This window comes from Gouania willdenowi, chromosome 11 (genome assembly GCF_900634775.1).
Source record: "Gouania willdenowi chromosome 11, fGouWil2.1, whole genome shotgun sequence".
Taxonomy (NCBI): domain Eukaryota; kingdom Metazoa; phylum Chordata; class Actinopteri; order Blenniiformes; family Gobiesocidae; genus Gouania; species Gouania willdenowi.
In genome coordinates this window covers 7,387,350-7,408,041 of record NC_041054.1, presented here as the reverse complement: position 1 = coordinate 7,408,041, position 20,692 = coordinate 7,387,350, and the positions used below count along the sequence as shown (strand labels likewise).

The 20,692-nt window shown below is 36.8% G+C and overlaps 1 protein-coding gene across 1 annotated transcript in view; it reads left to right on the top strand.

The window, feature by feature from the left end:
• celf3a (cugbp, Elav-like family member 3a) overlaps nucleotides 1-20,692 on the top strand; it is a 57,312-nt gene that overhangs the window by 24,708 nt on the left and 11,912 nt on the right. The window contains 6 exon segments of the mRNA XM_028460589.1: nucleotides 5,495-5,543; nucleotides 10,269-10,397; nucleotides 14,272-14,351; nucleotides 17,748-17,891; nucleotides 19,790-19,877; nucleotides 19,880-19,933. Coding sequence (XP_028316390.1) covers nucleotides 5,495-5,543; nucleotides 10,269-10,397; nucleotides 14,272-14,351; nucleotides 17,748-17,891; nucleotides 19,790-19,877; nucleotides 19,880-19,933 — 544 coding nt within the window.

The window sequence follows — 20,692 nt, the reverse complement described above, 5'->3', positions numbered from 1 at the left end:
CTACAACCGAATTAGTTTTTCAATTTACACATTCATTCTTTATGTTTTTTCTATCATATTTACTTTCTCCTGTAGGCCGAATCGGACGCCTTGAGTTTTGTATTTGATGTTTAACTGACTGTTCACAGGGAACACCTGATCAGCTGTCACATTTCTACATTCAGCAGAAGACGGGATGCTCAAGGGACCTTTAGATTCTTGGGATTTTTCTAAAAAATTTTGCTTGTTTTCTCTGAAGTTAACAATTTTAATAATTGCTTTGCGTTACTCCCTCCGTAAAACAATATGCGTATTGGATCAGCTATCTGTATAGGAAGTCCTTCAGCCTTCAGAAACCTGGTGCAACGATAAACAGGTCATGAGATGGACTGTGGCAAACACAGGTTATTGTCTCTATTTGCAGCACATTTGAGCAAAAGAAATATAGACCAGATGTTTGGTTTTAAAGTCAAATCAGGTCTCCTTAATACCCAAACTTCCAATTTAGACAGAACAGAAAATGAGAAATACTTGATGCATCAGCATCGATTACATCATAGATGCTTTAGAACATCGATTCTCAACTGGTCGGTCGGGACCCAAAAGTGGGTCACGGACCTGTGCCGGGTGGGTGGCGAACAGCCGGTCAAAAATCAATAAATATTTAATGTATCTCATGTTAGACTTGTCTTTTATTTTGAAAGGAACTTTTCTGTTGACAGGCGTGCTGTGAAATGCATGTTGCGCAGGAATATATATAGATTTATGTTTTGAAAAAGATTAAATATGTTTTTTCAACAGCTATTTTTGAAAAACTACATTTGGTTGGTTAAATTCTAAAAAATAGTGAGTCGCGATTTAATGACCGTGGCAAAATGTGGGTCCCAGCTGAGAACGCCTGCTTTAGACATCTATACAGCTTTAACCGATGTCACCCACATGTTTGCATTATGAGTTCTACTCAACAATCAGTGATTATATGTGGTTCTAAACAGATGGTGAATGGTGCCCACTGATATTCGCTAAAAGCTTTACTCTGGGTGCTTGGGGTTTAGCATGCTACTCCCATCAGGAGAACGTTATCTTCTTAGCTGCAAATGCTATGCCCAGACAGAACTTTGACAACGCTTTAAACAACAATTACTATTCTGTAGCTGCAGGCGCACATCTCGCTTTGCTTCTCTGATTGAAGGATGGTTTCAGGACTTTGCTCTCTCATCTACTCCATCATTCCATTAATTGGCACGATCAATTGTGCGTCCTCTGCAGCAGGTGGTATTTCACCTGGTGTTTGTTCACGCTGGATGAACCGAGGTGGAAGAGGAAGGGGGGGGGATGCAAACGTGGCCTGGATCAATAGTGTCTCCCTACGACCAATCACAGCGGATCAATCCATGACACAGGATCAGCGACTGGCCGAAATGTCAGCCGCTCCATAATTAAGACCTTCATTAAGCCACAGTTAACAGAGTGTCACTCTGTTGCCTCTCACCTCCACTCGTCACCCGTCACCTTGCCCCCCCCCCACACACAATCCTCCCCCCGCCCCCTTTTTCCATATGTTCTTTTCCTTCCTCTCAATCCATACAATCCCCACCCTCACAATCTCATTTTGTGTCTTTTTTTTTTTTTTTCTTTTTTTTCTTTATTTTTCTGTTTTGAAGGACAAGCTGCCAAGATTCTGATGTGTGCACAAAGCAAATGAGTGTTAAATTAAAGAATGACGAGGACAATGTGGAAATAATGCTTTCCAGCCACTTTGTCTTTTGTCGAGAAGTGAAAAGACGATTTCATTATTCCATCTTTCCTTCCGCCTGCAATTCTTCTCTTTTTTTCTGTGCGTTTTTTTTTTTTTTTTTTCACGTATCCTTCTTTGCTTTCTCATGCCTCTCGGCCTCTCCGTCGAGCTCTGAATCGCTTGCTGATCTGACGCATGTGTGCTCCTTTAATCCAGATTAGCCGGCGAGTGTTCTTAATCTTATCACTTCTCCAATCCTGCATGGGTGTGTGCTTTTCCTGGTTTAGTTGATAGGGGGAGAGAGAGCAGGATTAGAGCAGATTCTAAGAGAGGAGAGGAGATGGAGACACTGGCATACTTCTTCAGTGTATATGTAAGAGGGCACGTATCAATGTCGGCTGTAGCGTACAAGAGTGGTGGCGTCCAAAAAGAAAAACACAAAGTAATGTGTGTGCACAGAAATGTTATTTAATTATATTCGGGCTGTGTTCAAAATCGCATACTAATATACTACACACTACACACTCAATGAGAATATACTGTCTACTATATATTATAAATATGGTTAGGATGATGACCGTTCCCATTGATGTATACTTCCAAGTTTTCGACAAATACCTGAATCACACTGAGGCTAAATATCTGTCAATTCTCCACTTTTTAAAGTTCTGAAAACATTTTAAGTCAGAAAGTGACCAAGTAGAACATCAACATGTGCTCATTTGATCCATAAAATTTGCGTAAACACATTTCATGCCGACATTTTGGAGATTTTTGGAGACCCTCCATTGTGCCACTGACAAAACTTTGGGTTAACTTCAAAACAAGAGCCTTATTTACAAAAGCGTTAAAAAACGAATGGAAGACAGAAAGAGATGCTTTTGTTTTGAAAAGAGGATGTTTGATTTTTAACTCAAAGCCGTTGTCATGTACTGAGAGCGTATCGTACTGAGACTGTATATGTGCATATATGCGCATGCAAAAATAATAATTCATTTTTGTTTATTTTTGTTTTTTAAGTGAACGGACACGTGTTTTATTTGTTTATTGGTTTAGGTTAGGGTTAGGGTTATAATCTCAGCACGGAGGTAAAGTCAGACCGTGACACCGGCCCCAGGACGATTTTACACTCCGCTCGCAATGCATCATGGGGAGGTTGAGTATGACTCGTGTGCCCACGGTGCACACTTCAATAATGTCCCGATATAGTATACATCCAGGTATTTTTCACATACTCAATCTTTCATACTATCTAATTGTGACACACTACATACTCATTTTGACGTCATACTTAGTATGCGTAGTACGTTAGTATCTGATTTCAAACACAGCCTTGGTGTTGACAGCATTTGTATGCGCTGTCAGATCTCTTAGTTTGAAAAACAGCAACTTCCAGTCACACAATATAAAAAAACTGGAGAAGTCCTTGTTTCTGTCCCTTAAATTCTGACATTTATTTTTTTGTTTTTAGAACCCAGAAATAAAAATCAACCGGTTTTTCTTTTGTTTATTCCTTCTCGATCGTCCGTGATAAAGAAAATTGCCTTGGTTTTCAATCTTCATTTTGGAATTTTATAATGAAAATCAAGGCAATAACCACTCTTTTTAAAAAATGAATAAATATCCTTTTTTGAATGGAAAATCCAATGGCCAAAACATACACTGACCTATCCTCACATACTGTAAGCTACAGCTGATAGATTTCTATGTTTGAGGTTTAATTGTTTAACCTGCTATTGGTAAAGCAGCTGTAAACCTGTTAATATATGTTGATTTTGCAGCTGGGGAAGTGAAAAATGAAGGTTTTGTGCCTCAGCTCAGGACTATAGCTGTGGCTAATACCTCCAACAAATATGTGTAGAGCGTTAAATCCCTGTATCTTTCACGGTAGCATGTTAGTGAATGTATGATTAAAGAAAAACACAGACATGTCTGAGATCCTGCAGCTAAGCAGCAGGTTTTTCTAATTATCATAATCTCCCCTTTTTGAACAGCCTCTGCTTTCTGTGTGATATTGTGTTACAAATAACTCTGGCTCCAACGGCAACTGCTTTCGTTAGCTACAGTCGCAGCAGAAACACTACACAGAGCTTTTAAGATGTGTGGTTTTTATATAAATAGCCTATGTAACGGATTTGGAAATGTGTTTTGCTAAGAAACAGTTATTTCTTATTAATAGACAATACAAGTATTCGCTGTAATTTTTTCTATTTTTTTTGTTTAATGTGGGTAAATGTTAATTTCTATTCCTGCATCTGATCTGAGCAAATCAGGGTTTGTGGTGAAAATTTAGTTTTCGTTCGAGGAGAGAAATAATTAGATCACGAAAATAGTCTTTTCTATGACTCATCTTGTCTGTGTGCGTGATTGTGCTCGATTGGACATTGTGCACTTCATGGATAATTTGGGTTCTTACATGCTCGCTCGCTCTGTTTGCTAACAGTTCAGCATATTTACTATACTTTAATAATAACACATGTTTCTACGTTCATACTTTCCTTCATATAACAGCAAACTATTTGCAAAAATTACATCAGATAACTTCCTGGCCTGTTTCCTTTGATATTTTTTTATTTTTATTTTGCCATGTTTTTGGCTTTACAAATGTTTGAAGCATTAATATTAAATAAAACCCACAAGTACTTTTTTGTTGTTGCTTTTTCCCCCTAAACCACATGTATGAAACTCAAGGCCCGGGGGCCAAAACCAGCACTTCAGAGCAGTCATTCTCAACTGGCGGGTCGGGACCCATAAGTGGGTCGCGGACCTGTACTGGGTGGGTCGTGGACAGCTGGTCATGTTGGACTTGTCTTTTATTTTGAAAGAAGCTTTTCTTCATGCTGTGAAATGCATGTTGCACAGGAAAATATATAAATTAATGTTTAAAAAAAAAAAAAGAAGATTATATACATATGTGTGTGTGTGATTTCAACAGCTATTTTTAAAAAACAAAATTTGGTTGGTCGCGATTTAATGACTGTAGCAAAATGTGGGTCCCAGGGTGAGACCAGTTGAGAACCCCTGCTTTAGAGCATCAGAGAAAGTGAAAATATGAAATATATTTATGTTTTTTTCTTTCTTCTTTATTGCTTTTCATACATTTATAAGTTGTTTGTATGTATTGTTATGAATTGCAAATAAAAACAATGTTTAAAGAAGAAAAAAAAAAAAAAAACATGAAATATTGTGTAAATTACCAAATAATCCAGTTGTATTTATCTCAAATTCACTAATTTAACGAAAGTCCACAATAATTTTAGGGTCTTGCATTTTTCCTTTGTTTATATCACATGAATGCAGTCGAAGATCTCTCAATTTTAACACAAATATTGCAATTTCTCACAAACAATTACACAAATTTACTCTATATTACACAAAAAATGGTTCAAAATGAAGAATTTTTGAAGTGAATTGAACTAATGTTGAAAACGAGGGTACATTGGTGTTTTTTTTTCCCACTTTAAATCTGGGGTCCACTCGAAATCAAACTGATCCGTATTTGGCCGTTGAACTAAAATGAGTTTGCTGCCCAAAACGTTTATTTTTTGTCCATTTAGCAATGGAATTGTTGATTAAAGCTAACCAGACGTGCATAGTGTAATAAAAATAAATGTAATAATTAATATATTGGAACTAAATGATAACAGGATGTGGGTAAATTATGCTTAACAATAATGACTAAAGTTTTGGTAAAATATGGCTAAATTATTGTGTGTAAATGACTGTATGTACGGCAGGATAATATTGACTTGCTTATTTATTATTCTCTTTTTACAGATGAACCGCCCGATCCAAGTGAAGCCGGCTGACAGCGAGAGCAGAGGGGGTAAGAGACTAAGACATGCTTCACCTGTTTAAACAACAACAGCACGACAGCCAGCGCTGCCAAAAGTGTCAATGTTAACACAACTGTTGGTGTTATGATGACAGTCCTGGAGTCCCGTATTTAATCCCTTTTATCGTTTAAATAATCCCAAAACGATAGCAAAAGTATCCACGAGAAGATTAAAACAATCAAATAAAGGTATATAGAGGAAATGATTGTACAAACAGTTTCTGAAGAATGTATTTTCTGTTTTAGCCAAACATTAAAACCCATTTCTTTGACTTTGATATTGACATTGAACAGCTGCCCACTTTGTCCTCTTAAGCCAGACGTGGGCAACTGGCGGCCTGCGTGCCACATGTGGCCCTCAGCCTAATTTATTGTGGCCCTCAAAGCAAAATCCACAAAAATTGTAATTCAAGAAGTTGGAAGGAATGTGAAGCCCAACCGAATACACAGAATAACTCCCAAAACACACAAATCAGCAGCAAAATGCACAAAGTACACAATTTTTTTAAAAAATACACAAAATGACTCATAAAACATAAAATGACAACAAAGACAGAAACAACAAACTACTACTAAAACACACAAAACACATTACAGAAGAGCTCCAAAGACACACAAACTGTTAATGAAATGACTCAAAATGACAGGAGAATACAGAAAACAACAGCAAAAATACAGAAAGTGGTCCCAAAAATGTACAAATCGAGAAATGCAGAAAATGACAAACAAAAAAAATACACAAAATCACAAAAAAACACAAATGATAACAATAAAAACCCCACATAAAATGACTTTATACACAAAAACGACAAAACCCTTTTCCCCCTGTATTAATGCTCTGATTGGTCATTATTCTAAATGCTGACATGAATGTTGTTCAGATACAATCACATTTGTGTGGCCTCTGCTGTGATAGAGTTGCTTATCCCCATCTCACTCCGTGAACCAAAAACTGTGGATTTAAATGAACAATCTCATCCAAATAGATAAAATCATGTGGTTGGAGCTCTTTCCTCACTCAGATACAGTTTCTCCTGCCGTGTCATCACACCTGCACAGCACTCTGTGCACAGTTAAAAACACTTTGGAGCTGCATGATTAACCTACTGTAAGAGGAGATGCACAGCAGCTCCTTTGAGTGCTAATGAAGATGTGGCTGCCCTAAAAACCTGAGCAATCTGTCCTTTACTTATTAGACCAAAGTGCTTCCTTTCACTTTCTCACTTTATTGCTGATTCTGATTGCATGCTTTAAATGGACTTTAAACAACCTGACACAGCTCAAATGTTTTAGTTTCTTTTTTCTTCTTAATTTAATGTAGATTTAACAGAAGTAAAACATACATAGAATTAAAAAAAATCATAGGGGCAGATTTTTGTTGGCATAAAAATACAATTAAGAAACAAATTCACAGATTTATCTAAAGCAGAGGTTCTCAACCTTGGGAGGGGATCGTCAGATGCATTTAAGAAACTAAGAATATTTTCTGAAGAATTTGAGTCAATTTGTCCTTATTTTTACCCTTTTTCTACAACTATACCAAACTTGCCGTATTTTAACCCATTTTCATCACTTTTTCTTGCCATATTTTTGCTCCTTTTAATGCATTTTTGCTACGTTACATCAATTTCTGCCTCTTCACCATCAAATTCCAATGCCTTTTCTGCACATTTTTTTCCACTTTCAAGACATTTTCAGCACCTATAAACCCTTTCCTCCACATTTCCCACCTAATGTCACATATATTTATCCCTTATTGTCACTTTTAACATTATTTCACCATATTTCATGCTTATTTTTTTGCCAATTTAGCCACAGTCACGATTTGTCATGCCCATTATTTGCCTGTTTAAACTAACTGTTCCTACTTTGAACCCTTTTCCCTACTTTTTCTGTCTGTTTTTGTCCACTCTAATTTGCAGCTTTTAACCAATTTCTGTGGTTTTTAAAATCACATTTCACCACTATTTTCGGTCACTTTTAACCCATTTTATTTCTGATTAAAACAAGGATTTATATGGCTCATATAATAATGAACTTTCTGTATAACAGTGGATATTATTCAGATAAATAAATAAATGTGGTTATCACAGATTCATACAGAACAATAGATCATGGATGGGCCCCCCCAAAAGCTCTCCCCTTTATTTCCCCTGTCTCCACATGACTGTTCTTCAATGTTCATGTCTGTGTTCAACCACCTTCAGGTACAGTGGGGGTCCCCGCTCTCTGGCACCTTTATTATGGGGGTCGTGGGCTGAAAAGGTTGAGAACTGCTGGTCTAAAGAAATCAGAAAAATTGACACTTTCCATCCATCTATCAATAATCCTAAAGGGGGGGTGGGGGGGGGGGGGGTACTCTAATTATGATCACTGACATTCTTGATGTAAATTCATGTCACAAACACAAAGGCTGTGTAATATTTCAGCATTCTTGTTTTCAGATCCCTGTCAACCACCCATGAGGATAGTCTAAACTAATTTAAATGACATGCTCTCTCTAAGACAGATGGCATTTACAGTCCATTGCTTTCTTTTCTTTTATTATAGCATGCTGGTCAAATCCTCTGTGCCATGACATTTTATCTAAATAGACCCTTTTGGCTTAGTTTAGGCTTACTGGAATATTCTGCTTAAACAAAGCAGAAACTCATTGTTTTCTTATGGCTGCTTGTCCTGTAAGGTCACAGGCTACTGGCATGTGTCCACGCTACATCATACAGGGACTTTTGTTTATTATTAATGCCAAAATTGTTCACAATAGATGGAAACTTGAGGAATCACCACAATTGCACGAGTTCACGTGCAGCAAAAAGAGGACAGAAGCAAAATATGTCGAATGTAAACTTGTCTTTGTTTTGTTTTTTATTTCAAATTCCAGAGTAGCTTTTCTGTTTCTGTTTGATATTCAAAACAATATTAAACATCTTACACCAGTGATAAGATTGTGGAAGTAAAACAATAAAAAAATAAATAAAAAAGAATCTATGGCTAAATTAAAGTTTTGGCCGTTATAAGATCATCTTATCTTTATTACACGTTACGCTACACAGAGGCTCGGAACAACACAACAAATGATCAGCCATTACAACAAGAGATTAGATTACTGTGGGTTAAAGAGGGAGAGAAATAATCTAATAAACCTGGGACTGAGCATGTGAAGGGTTCGACAATAATAAAAGTAATGGATTCATATGGCGCCTCTATTCTCTCAGCAGAAACCCTCGTTCAGTCACACGCAGTCATGTCCTCACAGACGGAGGCAAACAGCATCTGTAGCCCATGTCTGCCCTGGAGCAGTCTGACTGAAGCGTGGCTGCCATTTAGTCCCCAGGCGACTTCCCTCCAAACCGACACTAAATTATTACATTTGAAAATCGAACTGACAACCCTTTAGACCAGTGGTTCTCATCCTTTTCAGCCCCCGTCCCCCAAAATAAAGGTGCCAGAGACCGGGGACCTCCACTGTACCTGAAGGTGGTTGAACACAGACATGAACATTGAAGAACAGTCATGTGGAGACAGGACCATCTATAAGGGGGAATAAAGGGGAGAGATTTTTGGGGTCCATCCATAAAGTCAGCAAAATGATGGTTCATTGTTCTATTAATCTGTGATAACCATCATTTAGTTATTTATCTGAATAATAGCCACTGTTATCCAGGAAGTTTATTATTATTTGTGCCATAGTATATAGTCATCTTAAATATGTAAATCCTTGTTTTCATCAGAAAGAAAATGGGTTAAAAGTGACCAAAAATGGTGGAGAAGGTGGTGAAATGGGTTTTTAAAATCCACAGAAATTGGTTAAAAGTTGCAAATTAGAGTGGCCAGAAACAGACAGAAAAAGTGTTCAAAGTGTCAGTATTGGCTTAAAAGTGGCAGAAAAAAAAGTAGGAACAATTAGTTTAAACTGGCAAATGGTGGGCATGACAAATCGTAAATGTGAATAAAAAATAAGCATGCAATGTGGTGAAAAGAGAAAAAAAAGGGACAATAATGGGACAATACATGAGACATTCTGTGGGAAAAGTGGTGGAAAGGGTTTATAAGTGCCCAAAATGCCTTGAAAGTGGAAAAAATGTGCAGAAAATGCATTGATGGAGAAGTTGTGGAAATGGAAATGGGAGTAATGTAGCAAAAAAATATGGAAAGCAAAAGTGATGAAAATAGGTTAAAATATGGCAAGTTTGAGGTCATTTCAGAAGAAGGATAAAATAAAAAAATAAGCAAAAATTAGCTCAAATTGTTCAAAAATATTCATAGTTTTTTGAAGGCATCTGGCGACCCCCTTGCCAGTGTTTTGCGACCCCAAATGAGGTCCCTACCCTGAGGTTGAGAACCCCTTGCTTTAGCCCATCTCCTCAGCCTCCCAAACTACTGCTGCCCGTCGTGCTCCTCTGGGATATTATGGGGTTAGAAACATGCAGAGACACAGCTCTGATCCTTCACAGACGGGGACAGACGGAGCAGCTTCCCTGACAGCACGGAGGGTGATAAACATTTGAGTCACAGCCAGCTGCTGTTTGTTGTGCCACTCATGTTACTGCACTCTGGTGGCGCTCCAAAGTATCACAGAGCAGCGTCCAACTGTTGTGCTCCTCTGTCATCCATGCATGTACAGTGATGTTGTGCTTCTCTCTTTCCTCTGCTTTGACCTTCCCCCACATAAACCTGTTCTCTCCCACCCATCCTGGACAACCTCCTTCTCCTTAGAAGACAGGAAGCTGTTCGTGGGCATGCTTGGGAAGCAGCAGACGGATGCAGACGTGAGGAAAATGTTCGAGCCGTTTGGGAGCATAGAGGAATGCACAGTGCTCCGTGGGCCCGATGGTACCAGCAAAGGTAGTGTGTCAGACGCATACACACGTCAGATTCTAGGCTAACTTTTATCACATAAAAACGTGACATTATCAACATTCATGTCAGCATTTAGAATAATGAGCAATTTGAGCATTAACACAGATAAAAAAACAAAGGGTTTTGTTGTGTGTGTTTATTGGGGTTTTTTTGTGTTTTTGGAGTAATATTGTGTATTTTTGTTGTCCTTTGTCTGTATTTTACTGTAATTCTGCATGATTGTTGGAGTCACTGTTTATATTTGTTGTCTTTTTTTGTTTTTAAAAATCCTTTTGGTGTGTTTTTTTTTTTTTTTTTTTTTTTTTTTTTTTTTTTTTTTTTTTTTTCTTTTTTTGCTTGTTTACTTTGGAGGCCGCTCGTGCAGTTGTTCATGTCTGTTCTTGGCAAATTAATACACGTATTAAATTAAAGCGTTAACACAACAATTTCAAACATATCTGCTTCACACAAGGCTTCTCCGTTCAGCCATCAACAAAGATAAGTGTTTTGTTATTTCTTCTTTTATTAAAACACATCAGATTTGAACAGCCATAACAATGTGACGACTGTCAGATTAATCAAATAACATGGATTATCCCTTTACTCTAACACATCTCAAGAATGTTAGTTAGATCTTGCTGTCTGTGACAAAATCCTCAACAGAGAAGCCCAGACAGTCCTCTCCGCAGCCTCTTCCACTAACTCCTGCGACCCCAAGGTGTTTCTAAGAGATACATAGTATCTCCATGTCACATTTGGTCCTCAGAAGTCATGTGTAGGAAGATTAAAACCTTTGCATGCGTAAGGATTTCAAACTGGGTCGTTTCCAAATCTGCAGCTCTTGTGGAGTAATTTTGGTCTGTAGTGGCGAGCATCATTCAAAAGTGGGGATGTGGCGTCATAATTAGCAGAAGCTATTGATTATTTACAATTATTATGAGAGGTTAAAAATAGTAAAAGTGAAAAATAGCTAAAAATGTGGTGATCCTGGCATCATCAAGTCAGAGTGTGGCGTCTTTATGTGTGTTTTCTTTCTTTCGTTCTTTCTTTCTTTGTTTTGTGTTTTTTCTTTTTATTTGTAATATTTCTTGAGCCTCTGTAACACCAGTAAGTCCCCCGGGATAAATAAAGTATTTCTGATTCTTTTTGTAACCTAACATTGTTCGTAATGTAAAAATGTTCTTAATTGGCTCAAGTCGACATATGAAATATTAAAATTTTAAAGACATGATGGAATTGAAAAGCTCCAAATTGACAGGTCAGATCTGTTGCGTCCCCACCTCTTCATTTAATGGACTACAACCAATCTTGATTCAGGATGCAAAAGTTGGACCTTCACAATTAGCCGTAGTCGTGATGGTTTTGGGATTGTTATGATAGATTTAAAAAGTTTTAAAAAAAATGAAATCTGTATTAATCATTTAGTGTTTCTGCTACAAATGTGTTACCTTACCAACTAACTTGGACGGATGTTATTTTGGTAATACAATATCTGCCACGGTAGCAATCTTAGCGATCAAATGTAGCCATGTTTGAAGGTCTCTCTTTAAAAGTGCCAACCCCAGACTTACCCGTCTGTTGTGTCCCAGGAGGTGAATGTCCTAAACGGAGCTCAAAGTCCTTCAGATCTGTCCTGATGGGGAGCAGTTCACTGAGTCCTACGTAATCTACTCGGGATACTTACATGAATCAGTAGGATTGGAGGACACTGTCAGACTGTGAGGGTCAGCTTTAAGCTTTAAGCCCAGTTTGGACATTTATGAGGCTTTCAAATCCGTGTATCATTCGTCCATTCAGTTTTCATTATGTAACAAAAACATGAAAAACAAAAAAAACACTCATTGATATTTGTTTCCAAACTCAAATGAAAAATGAAAACTGCTTGTTTTTCAAATTCAAGCTTTTGCTTTGGTACAGAAAACGGAAAACGAACACCTTTATTCGTTTTCTCCATTACCGATTTGTCAAAGTACGTGACCCGGAAGTGAAGCGTTACACATTCCGAGATATCTTTAGCTCTGCAAAACTTGGAGTCTCTAAATCCTCTGAAATGTCCGTGAGGAGGTTCTGTGCCCAACACCAGCTAAAGCGAAAAGGACCAGTTGGAAGCAGCAATCTTGTCATGCCGAACTGCCGTTAGCATAGCCGTTAGCGTAGGATGAGAGTACACTTCCGGGTCACGTACTTTAGCAAATCGGTAATGGAGAAAATGAATAAAGGTGTCCGTTTTCCGTTTTTCGTTTTCTGTACCGAAGCAAAAGAGCTTGAATTTAAAAAACAAGGCGTTTTTTGTTTTTTCATTTTGGTTTTGGAAACAAATATCAAATAATGAGTGGTTTTTTTTTGTTTTTCATGTTTTTGTTACATAATGAAAAACGAATGAGCGAATGATACACGGATTCTTTCACACGCGGATTCTTACAAAGCTGAGAACTCCGTGCATCCTTTTTCTGTACTCGTCACATAGAAAAACAATCAACCACTCATTCACTCCGAAGGTCCAATTAGAAACGCCAAAGACATGTTTTTGGACCACAAACTTCTCACAAAAAGTTAAAAGTTCTAAATGGGCTTACTTTAATGGGTTTTATATGTTTAAAAAAAAACTACAGAGCCTTAACTAGAGGAGACTGTGTAGTACAAAGGCGCCAGACTAAATTTAGCCAAATGGTGGTGTCGATCAGAGGCAACAAATTATGGAATACACTTCCAGAAAACATCAGAAACTGTGGCAATTACCCAACTTTCAAAGCAGTTCTCAAAAATTGGTTGAAAACAAACCAGTCATGCACCCATAGTCAACATTATACTTTTTTGGGGGACTCTGTTAACTCTTGACTGTTGTTTTTTTTTTTTTATGTGGTATCATGTTTTCTGTCGTAAGTCAGTTTAATGTTTGTCTCTTTGTGCCATGTTGCTTAACTATATGTTAAATGTTATTGTTCAACTGTTTTACACTGTTTTTTTTATCACGTTTGCTTGCCTTAGGACAACGTATGAAATTTAGCTATTGTGCTAACTCCAGCATATTTGAGTTCAAGCTGTTTGCTGACACATTGATTAATATGTAAAGTTCTAATTCAAATAAATGAAATGACCCAAAAAGGCTTCCCTGTGAGTTGATCCCCGGCCGCAAAAGTGCTGCCTCATTATAAATTTGGTGGAGACATTTTTCATATTATTTTAATGCTAAAATGTTGGTATAGACACCACTGCATTATGCACAGGGATGAAACAATAATATAGTACAAATTTACTGTGGAACTTTTTTTTTTTTTTTTTTTTTACAGTGCCATCTGAGTCTGTAAAGATGCAAATAAAGTGAAGAAGTCGTCGTTCTTACGACGGCATTGCTGATAATGTACTGACTATTATTCTGAAATCCGCCCGAAATCATTCCTCCTGTTTCTAGAAATCAATCAAAATAGACCTGAGGTCACGGCTGTAAAAGCTGTATTGACTTGGTTTAACCGTTTGTGGCTCAGAATGAGCCTGCTAGCCTTCCCCCGCGTTCACGTGCTGTGAATTACTACCGTCGCTGACAACAATGCTGATAATATTTCCCTTGTAAATCAAAGTGCGGCGACAGTTCAAACACAGACGCTACATTTTTCTGCGTTTGTTGCGTGAGGCATGACTAATGGTGCAATAGGTTTTATGGGTCATGGCTAATGATGCGTTTGCTGGTTTTACGGGCTGTGATTGATGAAGCAATGAATGTTCTGTGGGCCACGTTTAATGATGCCACGGTAACTGATGAAGCACTCGATGTAAGACGTCTTCTAATGTATTTTTAAAGGGACAGGGTTTTGCTATGCCTGTGTGTGTGTGTGTGTTTGCATGCGCGAGGCCACGTTTAATGGTGTGTCTTTTCACGCAGGCTGCGCATTTGTAAAGTTTCAGAACAACGCGGAGGCCCAGGCTGCCATCAGCTCTCTGCATGGGAGTCGTACTCTACCTGTAAGTGCTGCCACACACACACACACACACACACACACTCATGCACGCACGCACACACACACATGCAAATAATAGATAATGTTTCATATTTATTGTGTGCCGTCTTGCAAAGTGTTTTAAGCCGTCTGTGCACACGTCGCTTATTAACTTTAGCATTTAAGAGGTCGATGCACCTCAGGTGGGTTAAGTTCTGAGCCTTTAAGTTTCCTTTGTAGCTAATCTGCAGAGGTGTATAGAGTACAAGTACAAGTAAGTACAACTAAAAAGTAGCTCAATTAAATAGTATTCAAAGTAAAGTTACTAGTTACTCTCATGCATGATAAGACAAAGTCTTGTACAATTGGAACTTAATTTATTTTCCACAAAGACATCTGTATAAAATAAAAGGTTTGTCAAAATGTACAATTTTTTATTTATTTTTTTTAAATAAAATAACACCAATGAATTAAATTCAAAAGAAAAAACATTCTCAGGCTCTAAGTCAGGGGTTCTCAACTGCTCTCACCCCGGCACCCACATTTTGCCACAGTCATTCAATCGCGACCCCTTTCTTTTTTGGAATTCAATCAACCAATTTAGTTTTCAAAAAATTGCTGTTGTAAACCACATATATAATCTTTTTTTTTAACATAAAATATGTATTTTCCTGCAGCATGTATTTCACAGCATGCCTGTCAAAAGAACATGTTCTTTCAAAGTAAAGACAAGTCCAACATGAGAGATATTAAGAATTTATTTATTTTGACCCGTGTCGTGACACACCCAATACAGGTCCGCGACCCACTTTTGGGTCCCTGAACCCACCAGTTTGAGAATCACTGCTCTAAGTATAGCTACATTTATGAACTCAACCAAATGTGCCATGTGTGTAACACACAATAAGTAGAAACCACAAATTGAACCCAAGAAAGGGGCTGGGCGTTGATCAGAAATGGCACAACTACGAACATACGGATTATGTTCAGTGTGCTTTCATCGAGACCATGAAATGTAAATTAAAAAAATACCAATCACAAAAATAATAGTTTACTGCATAACGTTTGGGTGTAGAAATGTAAAAAATTACTTTACTTCTTTTAAAATGTACTTAAGTACAAGTAAAATGACTGATTTAGAAATATACTCAAAAAAGTACATAAAAGCAGCTCAGTTAGAGTAACGTGAGTTCTTGAAATCCATTACTTTCACCCCTGCTAATCTGCTTGTTTTTGTAGCATTGTTCTGCTGCATCAACCAAACTGTACGACTCTGACACAATGCAGCAGGAAACCTAAATCATTTGATCATTTATTTGCCTCTCAATGGTTGTGAACCATCCAAGCACAGACGCTTTCAATCATTGTGCTCAGTTTTTTAGTCAACCTTCTCAGAAATAAAAAAAAACCTAAGTGCCACTGATTGGTACGTTTCCCTCTGATTTAGTGAAATCTCACCTTTTTGAAAGTTTAGAATGAAAAACAGTTTGATATTCACTGGTGCTGCGTGATGTATTGGTGACTTAGCTGCTTAGCCAGGCTTCGACCTTCAAAGAATGTGCAAGTTTCCTTCCGCAGATCAATTACGTGCATGTTAATTATAATCAAGTTCAAATGTGTTAGGCCTGTGATTGACTGTTGACCTATGTAGATTGTATCCTGCTTTGTGCATTAATCACCCCGAGACCTTAAACAGAATGAGCTGATTTAGGATGGATGAGCGTTCTTTCTCGCCACGTTTACATTTCATTATAATGTGACGATTTCACAGACATTGATTTGATGGGCTTTACTTAAAGCAGTGGTTGCCAACCTTTTTTGGATCGTGACCCATTTTAATGTCACAATTTCTGGCGAATCCAAGACTTATTTTTCCTTCGAGAATCAGTTTTGATCATGTTTGTTACACCGTTACAAATGAGTGATTTAAAAGAATATATATTTACATTATATGATTTTTATTTATTATATTATTTGTTTGCTCATTTATTTACATGTATTTATTATTTTTTTAATATTATATATAGTATATATTATATTTTATATTTTATATTTAAAGAAGTGAAAAATATAGAATACATTTGTTAAGATTGTGTGTTGTGTTTTTAATTTTTGAAAAGAATAGTTAATCGGTAATTTTTTTTTTTTTTTATCAATTACTAGAGATTTTAGGTGACCCCATTAAATTCCAGGCGACCCCACATGAGGTCATGACCCCAAGGTTGAATAATACCTAAGTTGAAGGGTCACTATATAGGAGGCTGACAAGCCAAAATTTGCTTTCGCCGCAGAATAGGGGCGTTGTAGTGGGGCGGGGCATGCGAATGTGCGCAAACTTAGCATACACCTCAGGAACAGAAATGGGGTTCAAGGCAACTTGGAAATATGGACTTTCTGAACGCCTCCTTAAAAAAAAAGTCTATTGGACGACATAATGTTTTTATTGTAAATACTTCAGTTTTTTAGATATGTTTCAGGGACAACTTTGTTAGATGAGGATCGGAATTTTTAACTTGGAAATTACGATTCCGAGTTTTTGATGTAGCCGTCAGCCTGGTTTGGGGCCAAATACGTTTGTTCAGTTACAATTACGTCTTCAATTATCCATGTTCAATTTACAATTCAGTTACGATTATAGTGACCCGCATTTTTATCCCAATTACATGAAATTACAATTATTTTTTATCCTCAGAAAGACCATTACAATTACATTCTCAATTACTAAAGGTAAATTACCATCACACTTGCCGAGCCTGAAATAAATAACATAAGAAAAGTTACCCTTCCTGCTGTGTTAGCTTTCTGTTAGCATCTCTTATGATAACGAGTCCTAAATCAGCTGTAAAATACACTAATAACCAATATTTATGATCTATTTTCTTTCCTATTTATTAATTCACTTGTTTGGCTTCTTAGTCAATGAAAATATAGGCTTTAATCATTTTGGTGTGGGCGTATGAGCCTTTTTGTGCCAGTAAACCCCTAGATTTCAATGTTTTTTCCAATGGTAAAATGTGGGAAAGCTTGATATGAAACATATTTGAATAATTGTTTACTACATATGTGCAGAACTGTACATGTAACTGTAACATGGTTCCCCAGTTTAGCGTAAAATTATAATTGACATTAATTTTTTATAATTTTTCATGGTAATTAATTAATTTTCTAAACTCAGTTACAATTTAGTTATTATTATGACATTAAAATTTAAAAAAAAAATTACAATTATAATTACACCAAGATTGTAATTAATTATCAATTACACAGTTACAGTTAAAATTGACCCCAACCCTGATGGCAGCCTTGCCACTATCTTAAGAGCTCTGATAAAAACAAAGGTAAATGTAAAAATGTCAAACATCAGAGATATCCATGTATTACTAATTGATTATCATGATGATGTGGCACTTGTCCTCTGCAGGGCGCCTCGTCTAGTCTGGTGGTGAAGTTTGCAGATTCGGAGAAGGAGCGAGGACTCAGGCGGATGCAGCAGGTGGCTTCGCAGCTGGGAGTCATCAGCCCTATGACCCTCCACCTGGGGGCGTATAACGCTTACACGCAGGCTGTGAGAACCACACGTTAACACATGATGCCGTTAGAAGAAAGGCCCTCTGCTTTGTAATGAAAGTAGCTAACCTCCAGGATAAGATATAGAGAACACGTTTCCTGTTATTGACGCCAACTCGACGTTAAATCTTATTTGAGCGTCGAAGGAGGAAATAGACAAAGATCGCGCTGTAGCTCAACATGATTTGACTAATGGGGGCATCCTGTGTAACTTTATCCATTTGAGTGCATACTTATTGTCTGCAAAGTGAATTTACATGACAACTGGCAAATCGGTTCAGTGGGCATTTAACGATGCAAGAGGGGATTAAAAAGCCCTGAAATAACTAATGTTTTCCTTTGGTTGGAGTAAAAAGCTGTAAGAAGGAGCTGATGATGTGAGATGGACTTTAATGGGAAAGGATTTAACAAACTCACATTTCGTGTGGTAGGTTTTTTTTTAATTACACTTCAGAAAGCTTTAATGTCAAACGAGATGTTTTTATTCGAAAAGTGAAGCATCATCAGTTTCCTCGTCGTTGCTATTGACCGTTCACTCCTAATGTTTCCAGATTAGCCTCATTTACTTGCGTTCACCATGGGATGCTTTAACAGTGTGGTTTTCTAATTTTATTTTCATCTGCATTTTAGTTAAAACCCATACAGTTAAATACGCTGACATTAAGGGTAATTAACCTCGAGAGGTAAATTACTTAAAGCAGTATTAAAACCAACACTTGATGGTTTTCTAAAAAGCTATCCTCCCTTAAAGACCAGGCTAAACATGACTTAAAGACACTTAGTTAACTGGTAAACAAATTGTTGACAATTTAAAGCTGGACAATAATGTTCCTAACAAGCTTTTAGACCACATGTGTAAAAAAAAAAACTCAAATAAAAATTACAAAGAAAAAATGAATCATTGTGTAAATGAAATTGAACACTCCTGGTGATAATATCGCATGATTGTAAAAACCTCAAAATTCTTACAAAACTCTTAAGTGTTCCTCAAATGAATACATAATATTTCCCTTAATTAAAAGAAATTGGTCTCAAATCTAGGAAAATTAAAGTGAGATCCTGTTGGGACTGATATTTATCACGTATTGCTTGGATATTGTTGGTTTTCTTACAAATTTAGTATTTTATGTATAGTGTTAAACTGTTGAAAAAACTCAAAATTCTAACAAAATCCTTAAATTTTACTTAAATTTTACACAATATGTCCCTTAATTAAATGTAAATTGGTCACAAAAATCTAGGAACTTAAACTAAAGATCCTATTGGGGCTGAAATCTGTCACTTAGTGCTTATATTGCTTATTTTTACATATTTAGTATTTTATGTTTACGTAGAAGTGCAAACTAGGGCACAATAATGTTGAAATTGCTCGTTTTCCTGCATAAAATGTATGGCCCCCTTGAGATCAAACTGCTCCGTATTTGGCGCCTGAGCTAAATTAAGTTTGACACCCTTTTTTAGACTGTTTGGAGTCGTTACACAGGAAATAAATATAAATATATGACTTTTTTAATTTCACAAAAGCTGGGAAATTTAAAGTGAAGATCCTGTTGGAACTGATATCTATCCGTTATTGCTTGGATATTGTTGGTTCTTACATTATTTAGTATTTTATGTAGACGTTAGATAGAAGTGCAAATAGGCACTAATAATGTTTGAAATTACTAATTTCCCCACATAAATTTTATAGCCCACTTGATGATAAACTGCTCTGTGTTTGGCCCCATGAACTAAAATTGAGTTTGACACCCCTGTTTTAGACTGTGTGGAGTCATTACAAACAGGCAATAAATATAAACAATATGACTTTTTTTTTTTTTTTTTTTAACTTGGATTATGAAGTTAGTAACACACCCTCTAAGCAGCACTGACTCAGTAATCTCTCTCCCTCTCCAGTTGATGCAGCAGCAGGCCTTGGTGGCTCAGTCGGCCTACCTCTCTCCCGTTGCCACGGTGGGCAGCCGTCAGATGCAGCAGCTCGCCGCCTCAACCCCAGCAGCATCATTGCCACGCCGATTGCATCAATCACCCCGTCCTCAGGTAATGAGAGGCAGACATGTCTGGCCCCGGCTTGGCCTGATTAGATTTCTGCTTGAAATATGGAGACAGATACTGAAGGAGAAGTGGACCATAAGGACAAAATTACAAACATCTATTTTGTTGCGTTTTTTTTTTTTTGTCCTTTTATGTTGTCCAGTGTTTTCCATGTTTGCTTGAGTATGAAAGCAATAAAACAAAAATAAGTAAACGAGTTGCAGTGGCATTTATAAACTTTAGTATTTTAAAAAATATATATGTAATGTTGAAAATCTTTTAAATATTTTAAATCGTGGATACATTTAATTGAAAAGTGGTTTGATAACTACGACGGCATATTAGGGCCACATTGACATTTTCAAAATCTGAGCACTATGAGATTAAATTCGTAATAATTCAAGAATAAAGTTACAATTTTATGAAGTCGTAGCTTAATAAAATTCATAATTTCGTGAGATTAAAATGATCATGTTTCGAGAATAAAGTAGTAATTTTATGAAAATAAAATTGAAATACAAACAGGATCTTGTCTGTGTTGCGGTCACTTATGGAGAGTGTGGACATAGTGAGATTCTACTTGTCTTTAGGTTTCACACATGGTGAAATACTGAGCCTTTTGGATCTATTTTCAATATATTATGACTTAAATTTCAAAATAACAAGATTTTAATCTTATGAAATTAGAATGTTAAGATACGGCTTTATTCTCAAAATATTACACTTTAATTGCAAAATGTTCCACTTCTAATCTAATAAAATTAC